The following is a 17,551-nucleotide window of genomic DNA, read 5'->3' on the forward strand; positions in this document are numbered from 1 at the left end:
GGGCTGGGGTGTTGAGGAGGGTAAACAAAACAAAAGAAAAAGACCAGGAGAATCAACAACATTAACTAATGCATATTAAACAATTAACTATTGTCATAATATCAAAGACCAAACCAGCCAACCACACAGCAAAACAAATGGCACAGGAATTAAAAAAAGAAAAAAAGAAAAAAAGCGGAAACGAAAACGAAAGAAGAAACAGGAAAGCCAAAAAAAAAAAAAAAAAAAGAACAAGCAAGAAAGCAAAAAACGACTAGGTTATTATTAGAAGCCAGATGAACTGCTGCTGCTAAGAAGAAATTGACTTGCTTGCTTTTTCACTCCTCTTTTTAACAGTAAAAAAAAAAAACACGCGACACGCGATTTTTGAATTTTTTTTGTCCTTAAAATTTAACAAACGAGGGCTACTTTGAAGGTTTGTTGTGTTGTTTGTGTGCGTGTGCATTTCATTTCATCATTCCACCATACGCTCATGATTTAAAAACAGGATTTTTGTTCAACAACGAAATTTAAAAGGATGAGAGAAAAAGGACAAAGGAAAAAAAAGGCTAAATTGAAGGAAATATCTAATCAACCTCCTCCATAGCGCTCTCACCCGGAGCTTCAGCGACGACAGTGTCTGCCTCTTTCTCCTCGGAAGTCTCAGCATCCTCATCAATGTTCAAACCAAGAGAAACGAGCTTGTGAATGCGCTCCGCAAAGCCGGAAGGCTCCTCGATGGTGAAGCCCGAGACGAGAAGAGAGGTTTCGAAAAGGAGTTGGGTGATGGATTTGACTGTGCGGTCGTTCTCGCCGTCGGCCTCGACCTTCTTCTTGAGCTCCTGGATGATTGGGGACTTTGGCGAGATTTCGAAGGTCTTTTTGGAGGACATGTAGGAGCTCATGGAAGTGTCGCGGAGGGCTTGCGCTTTCATGATACGTTCCATGTTGGCGGACCAGCCGAATTGGCCAGTGCGGATGGCACAGGGGGAGCCGATAAGTTTGTGGGAGACGACAACCTTCTCGACCTTGTCACCAAGGACGTTCTTCAGGCTCTTGGCGAGGCCTTCGTATTCCTTCTCTTCGGCTTCGCGGGCCTTCTTCTCCTCCTCCGTTTCCTCGAGCTCGAAGTCCTTGGTGATGTCGACGAGCTTCTTGCCATCGAACTCCTTGAGCTGTGTCATGGCGTACTCATCAATGGGATCGACAAGGAAGAGAACCTCGAAGTTCTTCTCCTTAAGGGTATCGAGGAAGGGAGACTTCTGAACAGCCTTGAGAGACTCGCCAGTGATGTAGTACATCTGTTTCTGGTGCTCTTGCATGCGGGTGACATAGTCGGTAAGAGAGGTGGTCTCGTCACCAGACTTGGTGGAGTTGAAGCGGAGGAGTTTGGCAAGAGCGGGGCGGTTCTGGGCATCCTCATGGATACCGAGTTTGATGTTCTTGCTGAAAGCAGAGTAGAACTTGTCGAATTGCTCACGGTCTTCAGCAATCTCATTGAAAAGCTCGAGGGTCTTTTTGACGATGTTCTTCTTGATGACCTTCATAATCTTGTTCTGCTGGAGAGTCTCACGAGAAAGGTTGAGAGGAAGGTCCTCAGAGTCGACAACACCCTTGATGAAGCTGAGCATTCGGGAATGAGATCGGTAGCATCATCGGTAATGAAGACACGGCGGACGTAGAGCTTGATGTTGTTCTTAGTCTTCTTGGTCTCGAAGAGATCGAAAGGAGCACGCTTGGGAACGAAGAGGATCGCACGGAACTCTAGTTGACCTTCGACGGAGAAGTGCTTCACAGCAAGATGGTCCTCCCAGTCGCTAAATCAACAAGTTAGTAACAATCACGTGATTATGATATCCGGGGACCAGGGCATTTCGAAGTAAACTTACTTGGAAAGAGTCTTGTAGAAGGAAGCATACTCCTCCTGAGTAATATCAGCAGGATTGCGAGTCCAGATAGGCTTGGTCTTGTTTAGCTCTTCCTCCTCGATCTTAGTCTCCTTGATTTTCTTGGTCTTCTTCTCTTTCGCTTTGTCCTCTTCGTCGTCATCGACCTCTTCGACCTTGGGAGCCTTGTCGTCACCCTCGTCTTTCACCTCCTCAGCATCTTCATCGGGAACCTCCTTCTCAGTCTCCTTGAGGACATGAAGGTAGATGGGGTAGGAGATGAACTCAGAGTGCTTCTTCACGACTTCCTTGATCTTGCTCTCATTCAGGTATTCGGTCTGCTCGTCCTTGAGATGAAGGATCATCTTGGTACCACGGCCAAGTGGCTCTCCATCGGTGTCCTGGGTGATTTTGAAGGTGCCGCCAGCACTGGACTCCCAGATGTACTGTTCGTCATCGTTGTGCTTGGAAATGACGGTCACCTTATCGGCAACGAGGTAGGCAGAGTAGAAACCAACACCGAATTGGCCAATCATAGAAATATCCGCACCAGCAGTGAGAGCTTCCATAAATTGCTTAGTACCCGAGCGGGCGATGGTACCCAGGTTGTTGACGAGATCCTACAAAAACATCGAGAATGTCAGTTTAACTGCTTCCTCGTTCTTAACTTCTTGGCAAAATCAGGGAGAGAATATAAGACTCAATTGGGGATAATTTGATATATTGGGATACATACAGCCTTGGTCATGCCGATACCAGTATCGCTTATAGTCAGGGTCTTGTTTTCCTTGTCGGGGATGATATCGATGCGGAGATCCTTGTTGGAGTCGAGTTTGCTTGGGTCGGAAAGCGCCTCATAGCGGATTTTGTCGAGAGCATCGGAACAGTTGGAAATCAGTTCTCGCAGGAAGATCTCTTTGTTGGAGTAGACGGTGTTGATAATGAGGGAGAGGAGCTGAGAAATCTCAGCCTGGAACTCGAAAGTTTCAGACGACATGGCTGCAGTTGGTGATAGGATGGTAATCTGGCCAAGCTTCAGTTAGCTTCGTTTTTGATTTTTTTTTTTCCTTTCCCTGCCTCGTCACCTGCTTCGCCCAGGAAACTACAACAAGGGTAAAAGAAGCGAGTAGATCTGAGTAAAACGAGACTAAGTCGATCAAGACACAGCTTGATTTTGCGTTTTTACAATATTTCTTGTGGTGGGTTCTTGTGGTGGTGGAAGGAGGCGAGAGGGTAAACAGTCGCAGAAAAAAGCAAAACAAACGGTAATGGAGGCAACAGGAGCTCTCCAGAGAAGCACTTACCAATAGATTCCTGAGGGAGATGGGAGGGGGGTAGCAGCAGTGAGCAGCGAGAGAGGATGATCAATGCAAGAGAGAGGGAGTAGCCAAGTAGAGGAAGAGAGAGCTGAAGCCGAGAATTGGAGTTCGAGGAGAGAAGGAAGAGAAAGAAAAAGAGGCTGGCGGTTGAAAAAGAAAACCAGAGGAAACCAGAGAGAAGAGCAGAGAACTGCGCAGAAATCTTTGAGCCGCGCTCCTGCAAACTGCCACCCACGGTCGCCAGAACAACCGCTGGGCCATCGAGCCTTGGCGAAGCTTCCACCGCTTTCCATGGCCGTGGCCGCTGTGTCTGGCGCTAGGCCCAATCCATCGCCGGCTTTCTAGAACTCTCCACGGCAGAATGTTCCCCGGCCTGGTTTCCGCTTCGGGGAATTGCAGTATCAACACCTATGAATAGTCAATGAATACCGGAGTTTCTCGCGCCCAGGGCTTACTTATTCGGGAGATACGAGATACTGGACACTGAGCGAAGGGCAGACAAACACCAGTAATATTGACGACGGTCAAAATCAACTTCATATGATGTAGATACAACACACGTTGTTGCGCGGGGTCAACGCCAACTATAAAATGAAACTTGAAAACAAAATTAAAAAAGCCACCTGGTAAATCGCCTTAAAAAAACCCAACTGCCTCCGTAATTGCAATCATGTCCTCATATGTTAAATTATAGAGGTGGTTTTAACTAAAAGGATTGGTTTTTTTTTCCCCTATTGCCCCTCAATCAATCGGCCAGTCAGTTGGTCGGTGGAGTCAGAGGCGGTCAGTCACCGCTAAACGTCCCAAAATTCCATTCCGCAAACCCCTGAGATGAGGGGAGTCCCCACGCCTTAGCAACCCACAGCGCAAGTCCACCAACTACCCCCATACTTCCAATAATCTGTATCACTACCCAGCCCGTCCGCTTCATATCGTCCTTCCACCGTATCAGGCCCAGAGGATCCCCCGATGAACTCATATCTGCAACCCGATACTTAACAGGTCGGCCGTCGGGTCCTGGGATTGTCACGGTCTCTCTGCCGCCGCTGCCTCTGCTGCCGCTACCGTGGCCTTTTAGCCCCCGCGGTGCTTGCATATGAGAGAAGCCTGGAGTTTGGATTATGGGGAGGAGTGTACCGTCCGCCACACATTCGCCCAATCGTTCTGTTAGCCAGACAGCCCGCTCGCTACGGGCTAGAGATTCGTATCGCTCTCGTTCGTTTTGGAGACTTTGTTGCAAGTCCGATGCCCATTTTGCAAGTCGGATCTGGGCAAGGTGCTCCTCCCGCTGGGTATGATCGGCCACGCGAGACATGAGATACGATGGTGGACCATTGTCAACACCTGGGTATGGAACAAGGACCTGCGACGGGGAGACGGATGAGAGGGCTGATGTAGATTGAGATGGGTTCGAAGTGATTCCAGCAGGTCTGGAGATCAAAGATCCTTGTAGATGTTGACGCGCAGGGGAAATCACATGCAAATCACATGCTTGTATCAGCTTCTTCGCGGCCAGATGTCGCAGCCAGGCTATGTTATCCCGGTCAAACAGCTTTCCCAAGAGCAAATTTAGCTCCGACGGGGCTAATGGCTGCATATAATCGGGACTCATCAACAGACTTGCATCCATGGTGTCATCTTCATTGGAATTCGCAGAAGAAACAGCAAATGGTAAGGCTGGGATAGTTTCTTCATCGCCGATACTGCCAGCGAGATCACCAAACAGAAAGGGTTGAACGCCCCCGTCGCGCGCCTGGGAGTGGAAAGATCGTTTTAGGGATTGAATTTGGCTTTTGCTGAGAAGGTCAGCCTTGGAGATCAGAGGGATAACATTGGCGACCTTGGACAGCTTCTGTATGCATGATATGTCCGCGGACATCGAATCTAGGCAAAATAATTAGAGTGCATCATTCTGAAAACAAAATTTTTACTTACACCGACCTTCAGAGACAAGATATAAGATGGCATCCACCTGGGAGCCACCATTTCCACTCAAAAGGCCCTGGAAATCAGTGTTGAATGAATCCAGCGCGTTTACAGACCTCTGGAACTGCCGGCTGATATACTGTATGATACATTCTGCCTGATCTTCAAGACCCAACGTTCCACAGGATGTGTCAACAAAGCACAAGTTTCTTTCCAATACCAAGTCTCCCATACTTTTCCGCCTTCGAAGGACTCTTGAATCTTCCAGGTCTGACCACCACGATGGATAAGGCTTAGTGCTGGCATAAACCTCTGCTATCGAGGTAGCCTCTCGTAAGTGGTGAGATCTATGCGATCGTTTTGGACTCGATTTGTTGGTTCTAATCCGAGAGGGCCCACGAGGGAGCGGATCAACGTGTACTATATCTTCGACCACTTGAACTATAGATTTTATAAGAGATGTTTTCCCACAACCTACCAGCAAAATAGCATATCAGTAAGACCTCACACGCAAAATTAAAAAAAGGGAGGGTTAGGGCGAAGGGTTCGCCTTTATTACCAGAATTGCCAGCCAGGAGAATCTTGAACCTGCCCATAGATTTCCCCGCTTCAGTAAAGGGCCTCCGGCTGGGCATTTTGATACTTGGCATTATCAGTTGCGTACTATCCTGAACCCCAGAAGAACTGAGACTGTTATCGCCGTCATTTTCCACCGTCCCTCTGGGGTCAATTTCCGCATACGGCATGGATATTTCATTGGTCGGTAGGAAGGATCGTGTCGAGGTTGACTTGGGGCTGTCTGGAAGGGAGACGGGCTCTTCCGGCGACCCAAGTAAGAAGGGCGTCAGGGGGCAAGATGTAGGAACATTGGGCGGCGTTCTGATGTGTTTATGTTTAAAAGGCGACGGACTCCGTCCTTCTCGATCTCCATCACCAGTCTCGGCAGTTTTAATCGTTGTTTCTATCTTCGCAAGGGTGTGGAGAGGTGACGTATCACTTATTTCTCCCTCAGGTTGAGAAGCCTGCCATTTTGAGGAATTGTCAGCTGTGGATTCTTCGAGACTCTGCACCCCATATGTCCCATCCCCTTCATCGTCTGCGGACGCAGCTTGAGAATCTTGTATATCGCTATCTCGAGCTAGGAAAAAGGTCTCAGAGGACATGGGGCGGAATTCGTCCTCAGGTCCCGCTGGTGTGGGGGATTTGCGGGGTCGTGGCAGAAAGGTATCAGGAACCAAGGGCCGCATGGCTACGAGGGAGGAAAAACTGCAAGTAGGTATTGAAAAAGGCCACTAACACCCGCATCTGGTTGGAATACGTTAGTTGTTAGATCATGTAGAAGGCAGGTGGATATAGATGGTGGGATGTGCTATTGTTGGGAGAAGACGATAGATACCCAAGGCTGCAGCAACGTGGGCTGGGATGTATGACGTGTGACCCTGAATAGTAGTTAGTGGCCACTTCCCACTATGGAGTAGTGCCTTTCTAGTGGCCTATGAGCAACTCGCGACAGCTAAAACAAAACAGTTTTCAGATTTCCGTGTGCTTCGATCTGGCTTCTATACAAGAGTATTATTTTCAACGCAAAGGCTTCCTCCCTCCTTATATCGTTTCACCCTCATATATCTCCACAGCGGAAAGTATATCCTTGCTGCCGCTAAGGCCGAGTTCCAAATTAGAAACAATGAGGTTATCCATCCTCTGCTTCATGCGAAGTCGAAGAGCAATAGACCTACAATTTAAGTCAGTAGGGGTCGAAAGCCACAAAAATTGCTCGCTTTTAATCTCGATTTTTGGCTCTTATCTAGTGGTTATATGAAGGTGGATTTGCCTGTGTTTGAACATGTGTTCCTATGGTGTTCAGCCAAGGCCCCTGAATAACCCATACATGTTCTGTACAGTGAGCTATCTTCTTTGATCATATAAAAGTGGTAACTTTTCTGTAATATTATGTATGATGACTGTATCAGCCCCTCTCTGAATGTGTATTTAATAATTATCATCTCACTACTGTATTCTTCTCTCTCTGCTCTTGTATTGATTTCTATTCTTAACTATTCTTATTCTTACTTATCTACTTTGAAATCCTTGCATCTCTGTATAAGTGAGAAAGACTGATAATGATCTCTGCTACTGATACTGCTGTTGAAGCAGCTGCTGTATAGAAGCAGCTACAGTATAATCTTATTATAGAGATGACAGTACAGAGAGAGAATACACTGAGAATCAGCAGATAAAGCAGATCAAAGAATACACAGATAGTATATATAGAGAAGTAGAATGAATGAATGATAATATATAGATTTATTTTATTTCTATTTCTTCTTTATTTCTGTGTATAAAGAGAGATGAAATTTGATAGACTAACTTCTCACTGCTGCTCAATCTTCATTATCTATATAATAGAAATAATATAATAAAAAGAAGTTTTCAAATGATCAGATTGTCTCTGAGTAGAAGACAATCTGATTCTTTAGTGAGAGAATTCTCAATCATTCACTCAGAGAAAATCATCTCAAAAGAAAGTGTATGAATACTGAAAGAGAAGAGATTATATAGATAATAGAAGAGAGTCTGATCAAGCAGTATTGAATAGTTTTTATTAATCTGTATTATATACAGCAGAGCAGACAGAAGAACTTTTATTCTCATTCAGTTGATTAGATTTTGAATAATATATTAAAGACTTACAGATCTATAAAGTATATATGAAGATATATAAAGTTTGTGAACAGAGATGCAGACACTCTGATGAACAGCTATACTGAGCTGAATATAATGAATTTTATATATCAGTGCTGAGAGAGATGACAGAGAAATGAAAGATATACAGTTGAGTCTCTTTTCTGTACAGCAGCTGACTTTCTTATAAGTTATTATATACTACTGAAAGAGCAGTTCAGATAAGAGATGCAGTTGACTGATCTGTTTATAATTGAGCTATTAAATGAGAAATTAACACTCTGCTAATCTCTTATTCAGATTATGAGTAATAATAAAACAAATCAGAACAACAGATTTGAATATTCAATTGTTGTACAGTATAAGAATTATATTCTTTATTTAATGTCACAGATTGTATTCTATCTGTTCTATAGATGAAATATTGTATAAAAGTCTCTGTCTCAGTTCCACTATCATCAGTTCTGATATAATATTCACTTATTTAAAAGTGAGAATCTGTATAAGCAGATCTTCTACAGAACTCATCTCAAGTGAATAAACAAGCTCTTTATATACACAGATATATCAGAGATGATAAAGAAGACTTATACTGAATAATCCACAGATGTATAGAAGATAAAGTTTAATAAAATGAATGAGAGCAGTATTCACAGAGTTGAGTGATGAAATAATGACTCTTTGATCAGCTGCTATCTCAGTCAGATCAATTGAGAGTTTATACAGAGAATTGCAGAGTTCAATTCTAGCTTACTAAATAATTACTATTTTTCATAAACTACAGTCATTTCATCAGAGTTGTTGAAGAAATCCCTCTGATTATAAATGAATAAATAGTTTATCTGATTTTATTCTGAGAACAGATTCTCTCATATCACTTCTTCTGAGATCTCTGATATGAGTCTGAAGCTGCTTGATAGTGGAAGTTTATTTAACTCAGATGATCTTACAGCTCAGAGATTTTTACAGCTATTAAATTATTTTTATACAGTGATACTATAGAACTCTGCTCTTCTTCAGAGAAAATTTCCAACTCATTTACTATAAACTGACTCAGTGTTTCAGTATACAGAGTATAAGCAGTTTGCAGATGCTGTATGAGCTGCAGAGTCAATTCTCATTTCTTTATAGAAGATAATGCTTCAACAGTCAGTGCTACAGATTTCTGAGAGTCTGAGCACTGTATAGAGATAGATTAATATAATGATAAATCAGATAAAAATCAGAGATGTATGAATGAAGAAGAAGATTGATAGAATTCAGTGTGAAATTGATACAATAACAACTGAATTCTGAATCTTTCAGTCTGTTTCTGTTTCTGTCTATGTATAGAAAGATACTATTAAAATTTTCTTTATCTCTATATCTGTATCTTTATTCTTCTCTTTATCAACTGCTGCTGTTGCTGTCATCACTTCTGCTACAGTATTATCAACTGAGAATAATATTTGAATATATCAGCTCTTCTGTACAATTCAATCAATCAATAATCTCTGAAAAGAATGAAAACAGAGATTGAATAAACAGTTCTCTGTGCAGTATCTGAAGTCATTGTATGAATCTAGCTGTGAGAGAAAGGAGAATGCTGAGGTTAACTATAAGAGTGATGTGAAGTACACACAAGCTAAAAGATAGCAATCTCTATTATTCAAAGCTAATTGCTGATCTTCTAAGATCTACAGATATCAGCAAGCATTATATACAGACATTGTTGCTATATAGCTATTTTCTAATATAGATATCTCTGTTGCATCTATTACAATTATCTTTCTTCTTCAAAGGCCTGGTCTTCAGAGCTTCTTATTATAGAGTGTGAGGTTTGTAAAATATGCTGTATAGTTGATGTTGTATAAAATTCACAGAATAGAATTGAATTAACTGTTGAGAGTAATTTTGAAGTGTTGTTGTCTTGAGTGAAAGTTTCTCTGACTCTGATGTTGCTGTGGTTCAATCATGATTTAGACACAACCTCTGAACCTCTTTTCTTTAACTTTTACATCAAAAATCATATTCTAACAAAATCATCACCACCATCACCATCAATGATTTTTTATTTTAAAAAGAATACATCAATTTATCAAGTAAAGTACACTGTATCTCTTCATGCAATTTTCATTGCAAAATTTGAAGTTTTGATTGTATGGTTGCATTTTCCATTCTGAGTTGATTTTTGTGTTGTTGCAATCCCTTAAGTGATATAGCAATATTGATTTCAACTATCAACATTCATCTTTCTTTCTTGTTGCTTTTGCTCTTCTCTCTCTTTTTTGCAAGATCTTGATACTAATTAGAATAATAGAATGTCAGAATCAGCTGCCTCTGTTGCTGGTTCAGAATCTATAAAAAGTGATATACTGAATACCATTGAGAGCATTTGCTTGGGTTGCTTGGAGAGGTTACAAAACCCTCTGATATACTCTTGCTTTGTGAACAATGAGTGGATATACTATCACATCTGCTATATATCAAATAGAAGTTGTGCTGCTGTAAATGTCTCTGATTAAGTTTGTTGTGAGTACTAACAGGTTATAGATGTCTGAGCATTTTCAAGAAACTGGTCAATCTCTGATTGATGAATTTCAAAAGATGCTGCTCTCTGACAAAGTTCTGAATGAGAGATTTATTATATATCAAACTGCTGTTGTGAGGTTTATACTTGATGTGCAGGTCTATAAGAATGCAGATGGAGTTCTAGAATTCTATATAAACTCTGACAATCTGTTGTCACAGCAGAGTGTGGTGTTTGATTATAGCAGCATTTCAGAAAGTGTGTTCTTATATTCTGTTATAATATCAATGCCAACCTTGCTGAGCAAGAATCTTGATGTGTTACTTGAATTATCTGATAATGTTGATGAAGATGAGAAAGTGGATGATTCTGTTGAGATGTTAGAAAGGGATGCAGCAGTGTATTACTGTTGTTGTATTTGATATCTGATAATATCTCCCCATCATCATTGTAAGCCTGCTGAGGGTTGATGCAAGAAATGCAAGCACTGTTTGATGACAAAGCATGTTTGTGTTCTGATAAGTAATAGTTCTATATACTGTTTGCAGAATATAAAATAATTTGTGTTAGATATCAGCAGACATTATTGAATTAACTCAGATGATTATCAACACAGCTGAGGATTTAATTGTTGCTGATGCAGATGCTTTGAATGTTAATGTTCTACAGAGTACTGTGTCAGCTGCAGTCAAATCCTTTGCAGTGAAGATCTATAAGATTCAATAATATGATTCCTCTGAGGCCTCAGTTGAAACAGTGACTGATGAGATTCTGATGACCATATTACTGATCACAGCTCTCAAGTTATTGTTGAAATGTTGTGCTTTATTAGTTGAGAAAATCTGAGGTAATAAACAGGTCTGCTTCAGTGACAATTTCTTGAATGATACTGATCAAGCTGAGGCAGATCTGTTTTTTAATCTCTGAGTAGAATAAGTATATCTAACAGTCAATATTGCTTTCTTCATTTTTATTTGCTAACTGACTTCTGATAGATTTTATTAAACTGTTTCAAGTACTTCTGACTGTTCATCAAATTTTCTTCAGACTCTCAAGAATTGTCTGTATCTGTACAATCTCTTCATTTGACAAGATATTGTGTTTGACCATGGTACTGATGTTTATTCAATATAGCTTCAACTTCTCATTTCTTCTGTGTGTCTATAATTATTGGTTCTGTCTGTGGGATTTGTCCATTGCATGCATGATATGATTTGAGAAGAGATACATGGAATACAGAATGAATTCTCTTATATTAAGATGTAAGCTTCAACTTGTACATCTGTGTTCTGTGGATGTTGATTATTTGAAAAGGACTCAGAAATTGATGATCTAGTTTGAGTGAAGATCACAAGATGAATATATTTTTTGCATGCAGCATTACTCAGTCCTCTATTCTAAAACTTTTAGATATATGATGCTGATTGTAATATTTCTTTTCAGCTGCTTTGACAGCTTCTAGACATTTTTGAATTTTATTCTCTGCTTGTTTCATCTGTTCCATTTATTCTATCACTAACTTCAATATGTCAGTGCTTGGAGGTTCTATATTCATACAGAGTTCAGTTGGTTGGCCAATCATCACTTCAGAGAGTGTCATTTTGATTGATGTGTGGAAGGTGTTATTATATACCCATTGCATCAGAGAAATCCACTCTATTCAATTATCTTGCTGATAACTGCAATATGTGTGAAGATAGTGTTCAATCACCTGGTTCAATCATTCTGTTTGACCATTGATTTGTGGATGGAAAGCTGTTGATAGTTTTTGTTGGACATGGAGTAAGTAACATAATGTTGATCAGAACTTGCTGTTTATCAATGAATCTCAGTTGTTAACAATGTTTGCAGATAGGTTAAAATTCTTTGCAAGCTTTCATACAACAATGTTCACAAGTTCTTCTGCATCTAGCTTTGAAGATGTGGGCACAATTATGACTCATTTAGTGAACAAATTGATAAATACAACAATAGCATTGTAAGTTTGACTTCCCTTTTTATTATCTGGCAGGCCTTCAATGAAGTTCATGCTAATTGTATGCTATTTCTTATCTGGCACTGAATGTGATTGTAGCAATTCATACAGTCTATACTGTGGTATTTTGATGTGCTGACAAACATCACAGATCCTCATATATTCTGCAATCTCATCACTCATACCATGCCATAAGTACTTGTGTTTGATTGCTTTGATGATTTTGTCACATTCAAAATGGCCATCTTGAGGATCATTGTGGTTCATTTTCATTATTTCATGTCTTATAATCTTGTTTTGTGATATGTAGACTTTATCATCTTTTCTGAGCAGGCTGTCTTTGTCTACTGCTCAGATTGAACAATCATCTATACTAGTGTCACTCATCTCTAGTCTTCTGTGAAGTTTAGATGTGTCAGCATCTCTATTCTGAATCTGCAGTAAGAGTTTGATGATAGATTCAGCTATTTCTTTGTGATAGACTGTCTTGAATTTAAATATCTTGACAGTCAGAATCCACAGCATCAGAGTCTCTAGATTTAACTCTGTATTGTCAGTGACTTCATTCTCATCCACAGATGCATTCTCTATTCTGCAGAAATTACTGTCATCAACAATTACAGATCTCTTCACCCAACAATTTTCTTTAATTTGCAGATCTTTTCACACCATTTTGACACATTGATCTAACTTTGTGTTTTCTCTTGTCTCTAGTGACTCAAAGATTCTCTTATACAGCTTCTTTTGCAGAGTAGAGAGCCTCATCAAGAGAGCTGTGTGTTTTATATAATCTGAGTGATGACTTGATGCATCTGTGGGATTATTTTTCCCAGAATAGTGCTCAATTTCAAAATTGAATGCTGAGAGCATTTCCATTCAGTGAATCTGATGCTTATTTAACTGCTTTGTTGTTATGAAGTGCTGAAGATTGGCATAATCAGATAAAACAATTATTGAATGCCTGCTACTATATAGATAGTGGCATCATTGCCTGAAAGCTTCTACAATTGACAACATTTCTAGATTATATATTTGATAATGTCTTTCTGCTTCTGTGAGTTTTCTGAATCAAAATACAATTGAGTGTCAGTGATCATCATTCATTAGTTGCAATATTACTGCAGTGATTGCTATATCAGATCTGTCTGTCTCTATATAAAGTTTTTATTGCAGATCAAAATGAACTAATAACAGTACTTTTATAAAGCATTCTTTTAATTGCAGTATCATATACTTGCAGTTCTTGTTCAGTTGAACAGGTGTGTTGTTCTTCCCTCTTTTTATTTTGTAACTCTTTAATAACTCAGTTAGAGATGCTGTTATTATTGAGAATTTATATATAAATTGTTGATAAAAGTTGATGAATTCTAGAAATGTTTGCAGTTTGTTTATCATTTGTGGTTCAGATCAATCTAGAATTATATCAATGCAGTGTTTTTCAACAGTAATGCTCTGCATGATAATCACAAAACTCAAAAATTCAATTTCTGTTGCATGGAACATGCACTTACTAAGTTTGATATATAATCTCCATCACCTTAATTGTTCCAGCATGTTTTTAACATGAATGATGTGTTTGTCTAGTGTGTTCAAATAAATCATGATATCATTAAGATAGACCATACAATATACATCCAGAATATCACTAAGAGCTTTGTTGATATAGAATTGAAAGGTTGCAGAGGTGTTAGTTAGGCTGAAAGATAAGACTAAATACTCAAAATGTCTGTATTGTGTTTGAAATGCCATTTTCCATTCATTCTCTGCCTGTATGTGAATTCTATAATATGCATCTCTAAGATCTAGTTGTGTGTATATTTTGGCACCTGCTAATCTATCAAGTATTTTGCTTATCAAGAGCAGTGAATACTGATTCTTGACTGTTATTTCATTTAATCCTTGGTAATCTATACAGAGATGCAAGGTTCTGTTCTTCTTCAGTGCAAATAATACTGAAGCATCAGCTGGACTCTTTGATGAGTGTATTCAATTCTTTTCCAGCACTTTCTTGATATATTCTTGAAGAACAGAGAGTTTCTGAGGTGATAGATTATATATCAGTCAGTACAGTGGTTTCTTGCCAGATTTGAGATCTATAGTATGATTATAGAGTGTGTGCTTTGTGTCAGATATATCTTCTCAGAATATATCAAAATAATTCTTATAATCATCTGATATATCTGATGCAGTTGCTGTGTGTGCAGCTTGCAGTGGAAAAGCAGTAAATATAATATTACCATCATTAATCAAGATTGCAAATTCTCTAGCAGTATCTAGATGCATGTGACTAATATCTGATGCTTTTCTATAGATTCAGCATCTTCACACTCAGTCAATATTGAGGTTTGCAGCTTGCAATCATGACATACTCAGAATTACATTGTATCTGCTGATGTCAGCTTCTTCAAAATGGTGGTATTCTTTTTAAAGATTATGTTCATCATTGATAATCTTCATTGCAGCTCTTTGTTACTTATATGATTTAACTCTATAATTATCAACTGCTTCCACTACTTTCAGTTTATCTTCTGACTTTGAGAAATATTTCAATATTCAGATGTGGAACACAAAGTTAGCATCTGCATCAGAATCTACTAATGTTCACATCATCAATCATTCTGCTTCTATCAACATTTACATATTCATTGCCAATAACTGTTTGTCTTGCAGTCTAGTTGTTTGTATTCTCAATACAGCAGCTGCTTCTATAATTGAAATTGCTGATTTTTTGCTTATCAAACTTGATTGTGCTTCTTCAGATGTAACATCCAACAATCATTCACAACATATCTTTTTTTATGACAGTGTGAGCACTTCTTCATTCAGTTATACTTATTCTTCTTGACTTGTTCAGTTGAATCTGTCTGTTCTTCTTGTTTCCTCTTATTTTATTGATTACTAGATCTATCAGAGTGATGTTGATTTTCTACAAATATCACAGATCTACTCTTACAAATAATATATTGTTGTTTCAGCATATTTTCCTCAAGAGTCTGTAGAGTTTGAAGCAACTCTTTGTAATTATGAGGCTCATTATTGCATCAGTCAAGTTCCATGCATAGCATCTTCAGTGCCTTGCCACACAAGTTATTCATCCTTTGTTCCTCATTATATGAGGGTAAGTAATACTCTCAATTCTTGAGGTATTTAGAAAAGTCACATATCAACTGCCACTTCTGTTGCTTAGCATTCTGGAATCTCTGATTTGCTAGTTGTTGTTGATTCTGTGAATTGTTAATCTGTATCTCTAAATGCATTAGTATATCATCAAACATTAATGATGTTGCTCTCTTATATCTTTTGTATGAGGATACAAAATTCAACCACTTCTGCTTAACATAAGCATCAAGATAGAATTTGATATTGTTTATCTTATATTCTTTCTTTTGATAATATCAGTGGTGATGTGTGAAGAGAGTTAACATGCAATCTTTGTAATCTTTAAATTCTAACATGTTTTTTTCTCAATAGTAATTCTTAATCTTCAATCATGATAATGTTTTATTATCATCATTAATATCATCTACAGATCAATTTAGTGGTGGTTCTACAGCAGTATCATGAGTTGATTGAGGCTCAGTGGAAGTGTCTTCATATATCTATGCTTTCAACTTATTGAGACACTGCTGTGCATGCAGAATAGCTAATTATTGTTCTTGTTTGCAAATTTAATCATTTAGCTGTTGCAATCAGATGTTATGATTGTCAAAGATGATAGTGGATTCAGATTGATTCTCAAGAAATTTTGTGTATATTGAAACCATCTTGTGTATTTTAACTAACATTGTGAATCTTGTTGTAGAGTGTGTGTACAACAGACCACTCAGATAAGATGTAGAGTGATTAGAATTATGAGAGAAAGGAGAATACTGAGGTTAACTACAAGAGTGGTGTGAAGTACACATAAGCTAAAAGATAGCAATCTCTATTATCCAAAGCTAATTGCTGATCTTCTAAGATCTACAGATATCAGTGAGCATTATATACAGACACTGTTGCCATATAGCTATTTTCTAATATAGATATCTCTGTTGCGCCTATTACACTAGCTGAAGAAAGAAGAATAGTGAGTGTATATTCTTTTTCTAGTGAAAGATGATTATTAATGAGATACTCAGCTATTATTATACAATGAAATCAAGATCTGTTCTAGAGATTGTGAAGAAGTTTGAGTTGATATATGTACAATTAAAAATAAATCTGAACAAGCTCTCTATTTTTCTCAGAAGAGCAAGAAGATAATCTGTGTATATTAACTATATTGTATATTTTTTAATTTTAAATATTTATTTATTTATACATGCAGGCTGTCTCAGCAGAATTCACAAGAGTAAGCATTCTCTCTTTCTCTCTTTTCTCTTTTGTACACAAGACATTCTCACTTTCCTCTTTTATTTATGATGATAATAATAATAAATTGATTATAAAATTCTCTCTTTTTCTGTCTCTTCTCTCAATTTCTTTTCTCTTCCTCTCTTCAGCTTCTTCATTATCATTTATCAGTATATACAACCTCTTTTGCATTAGAATTTATCATTTTTTTGTTGAAATTTATCAAGATTACTCATTCACTGTCCACTCTGTCTTTTTTTCACTCTGTACACTGTATGAAATATTCATTTCATTATATTAAAGAAAAAGAATACTGATAGAGACTTGTATATATAGTCAGAGAAGATTTTTGATTTTTTTTTTTTATAAAAAAGAAGATCAGCTTTCTTCTGCTCTTCAATAGTGTTCTTCTTTCCTCTTTTTTTTATAAATAATATAAGTATTTCTCTGCTTCTCTATCATACAGTATAGAAAGCTGATTATAATGCAAAAACTCTTATTTTATATGATTCTGTTGCTGCTCAGCAGAATCTGACTTAGACTGAATTAATTAACTTATATTATTCAGCTGCTGAACATCAAGATAAGTGACAGAAATAATCAGAGTATAATATAATATATATCAGCAATTCTCAGCTGAGTATATTTTATTATAGTTCTCAATTCTATACTCTGCTTACTGTTTCTGACTTTGATATATTATATATTTATATATATATCAGAGCTGATCAAGTGTTGTCTTATTATTCATCATATATCAATGCCATTCTGATTCAATTTTATAATAGAACTCTTATCACAGATTGTATGCAGTGTTGTACATCCTCTGAACTTAAACTGTTTTCATTATATCACTGTGTGTATGATCATTTTAAAGAAGTATATATCAACTGCAAATGATGTGATCATGCAGTGTGCTGCTTTCTTCATAACTCTGTGGATC

The 17,551-nt window shown here is 38.2% G+C and overlaps 1 protein-coding gene across 1 annotated transcript; it reads right to left on the minus strand.

Moving 5' to 3' along the window:
* Positions 1 to 431: 431 nt before the first annotated feature.
* Positions 432 to 6,357, minus strand: HCBG_00604 (heat shock protein; the record flags this gene model as incomplete). Its single annotated transcript, XM_045427654.1, has 9 exons — positions 432 to 1,574; positions 1,658 to 1,796; positions 1,869 to 2,485; positions 2,602 to 2,889; positions 3,170 to 3,179; positions 3,420 to 3,567; positions 3,977 to 5,068; positions 5,126 to 5,584; positions 5,670 to 6,357. The coding sequence occupies 9 exons, from the start codon at positions 6,355 to 6,357 to the stop codon at positions 567 to 569; spliced, it is 4,449 nt and encodes a 1,482-aa protein (XP_045291629.1).
* Positions 6,358 to 17,551: the final 11,194 nt, after the last annotated feature.

This window comes from Histoplasma capsulatum (assembly GCF_000150115.1).
Source record: "Histoplasma capsulatum G186AR genomic scaffold supercont2.1, whole genome shotgun sequence".
Taxonomy (NCBI): Eukaryota; Fungi; Ascomycota; class Eurotiomycetes; order Onygenales; family Ajellomycetaceae; genus Histoplasma; species Histoplasma capsulatum.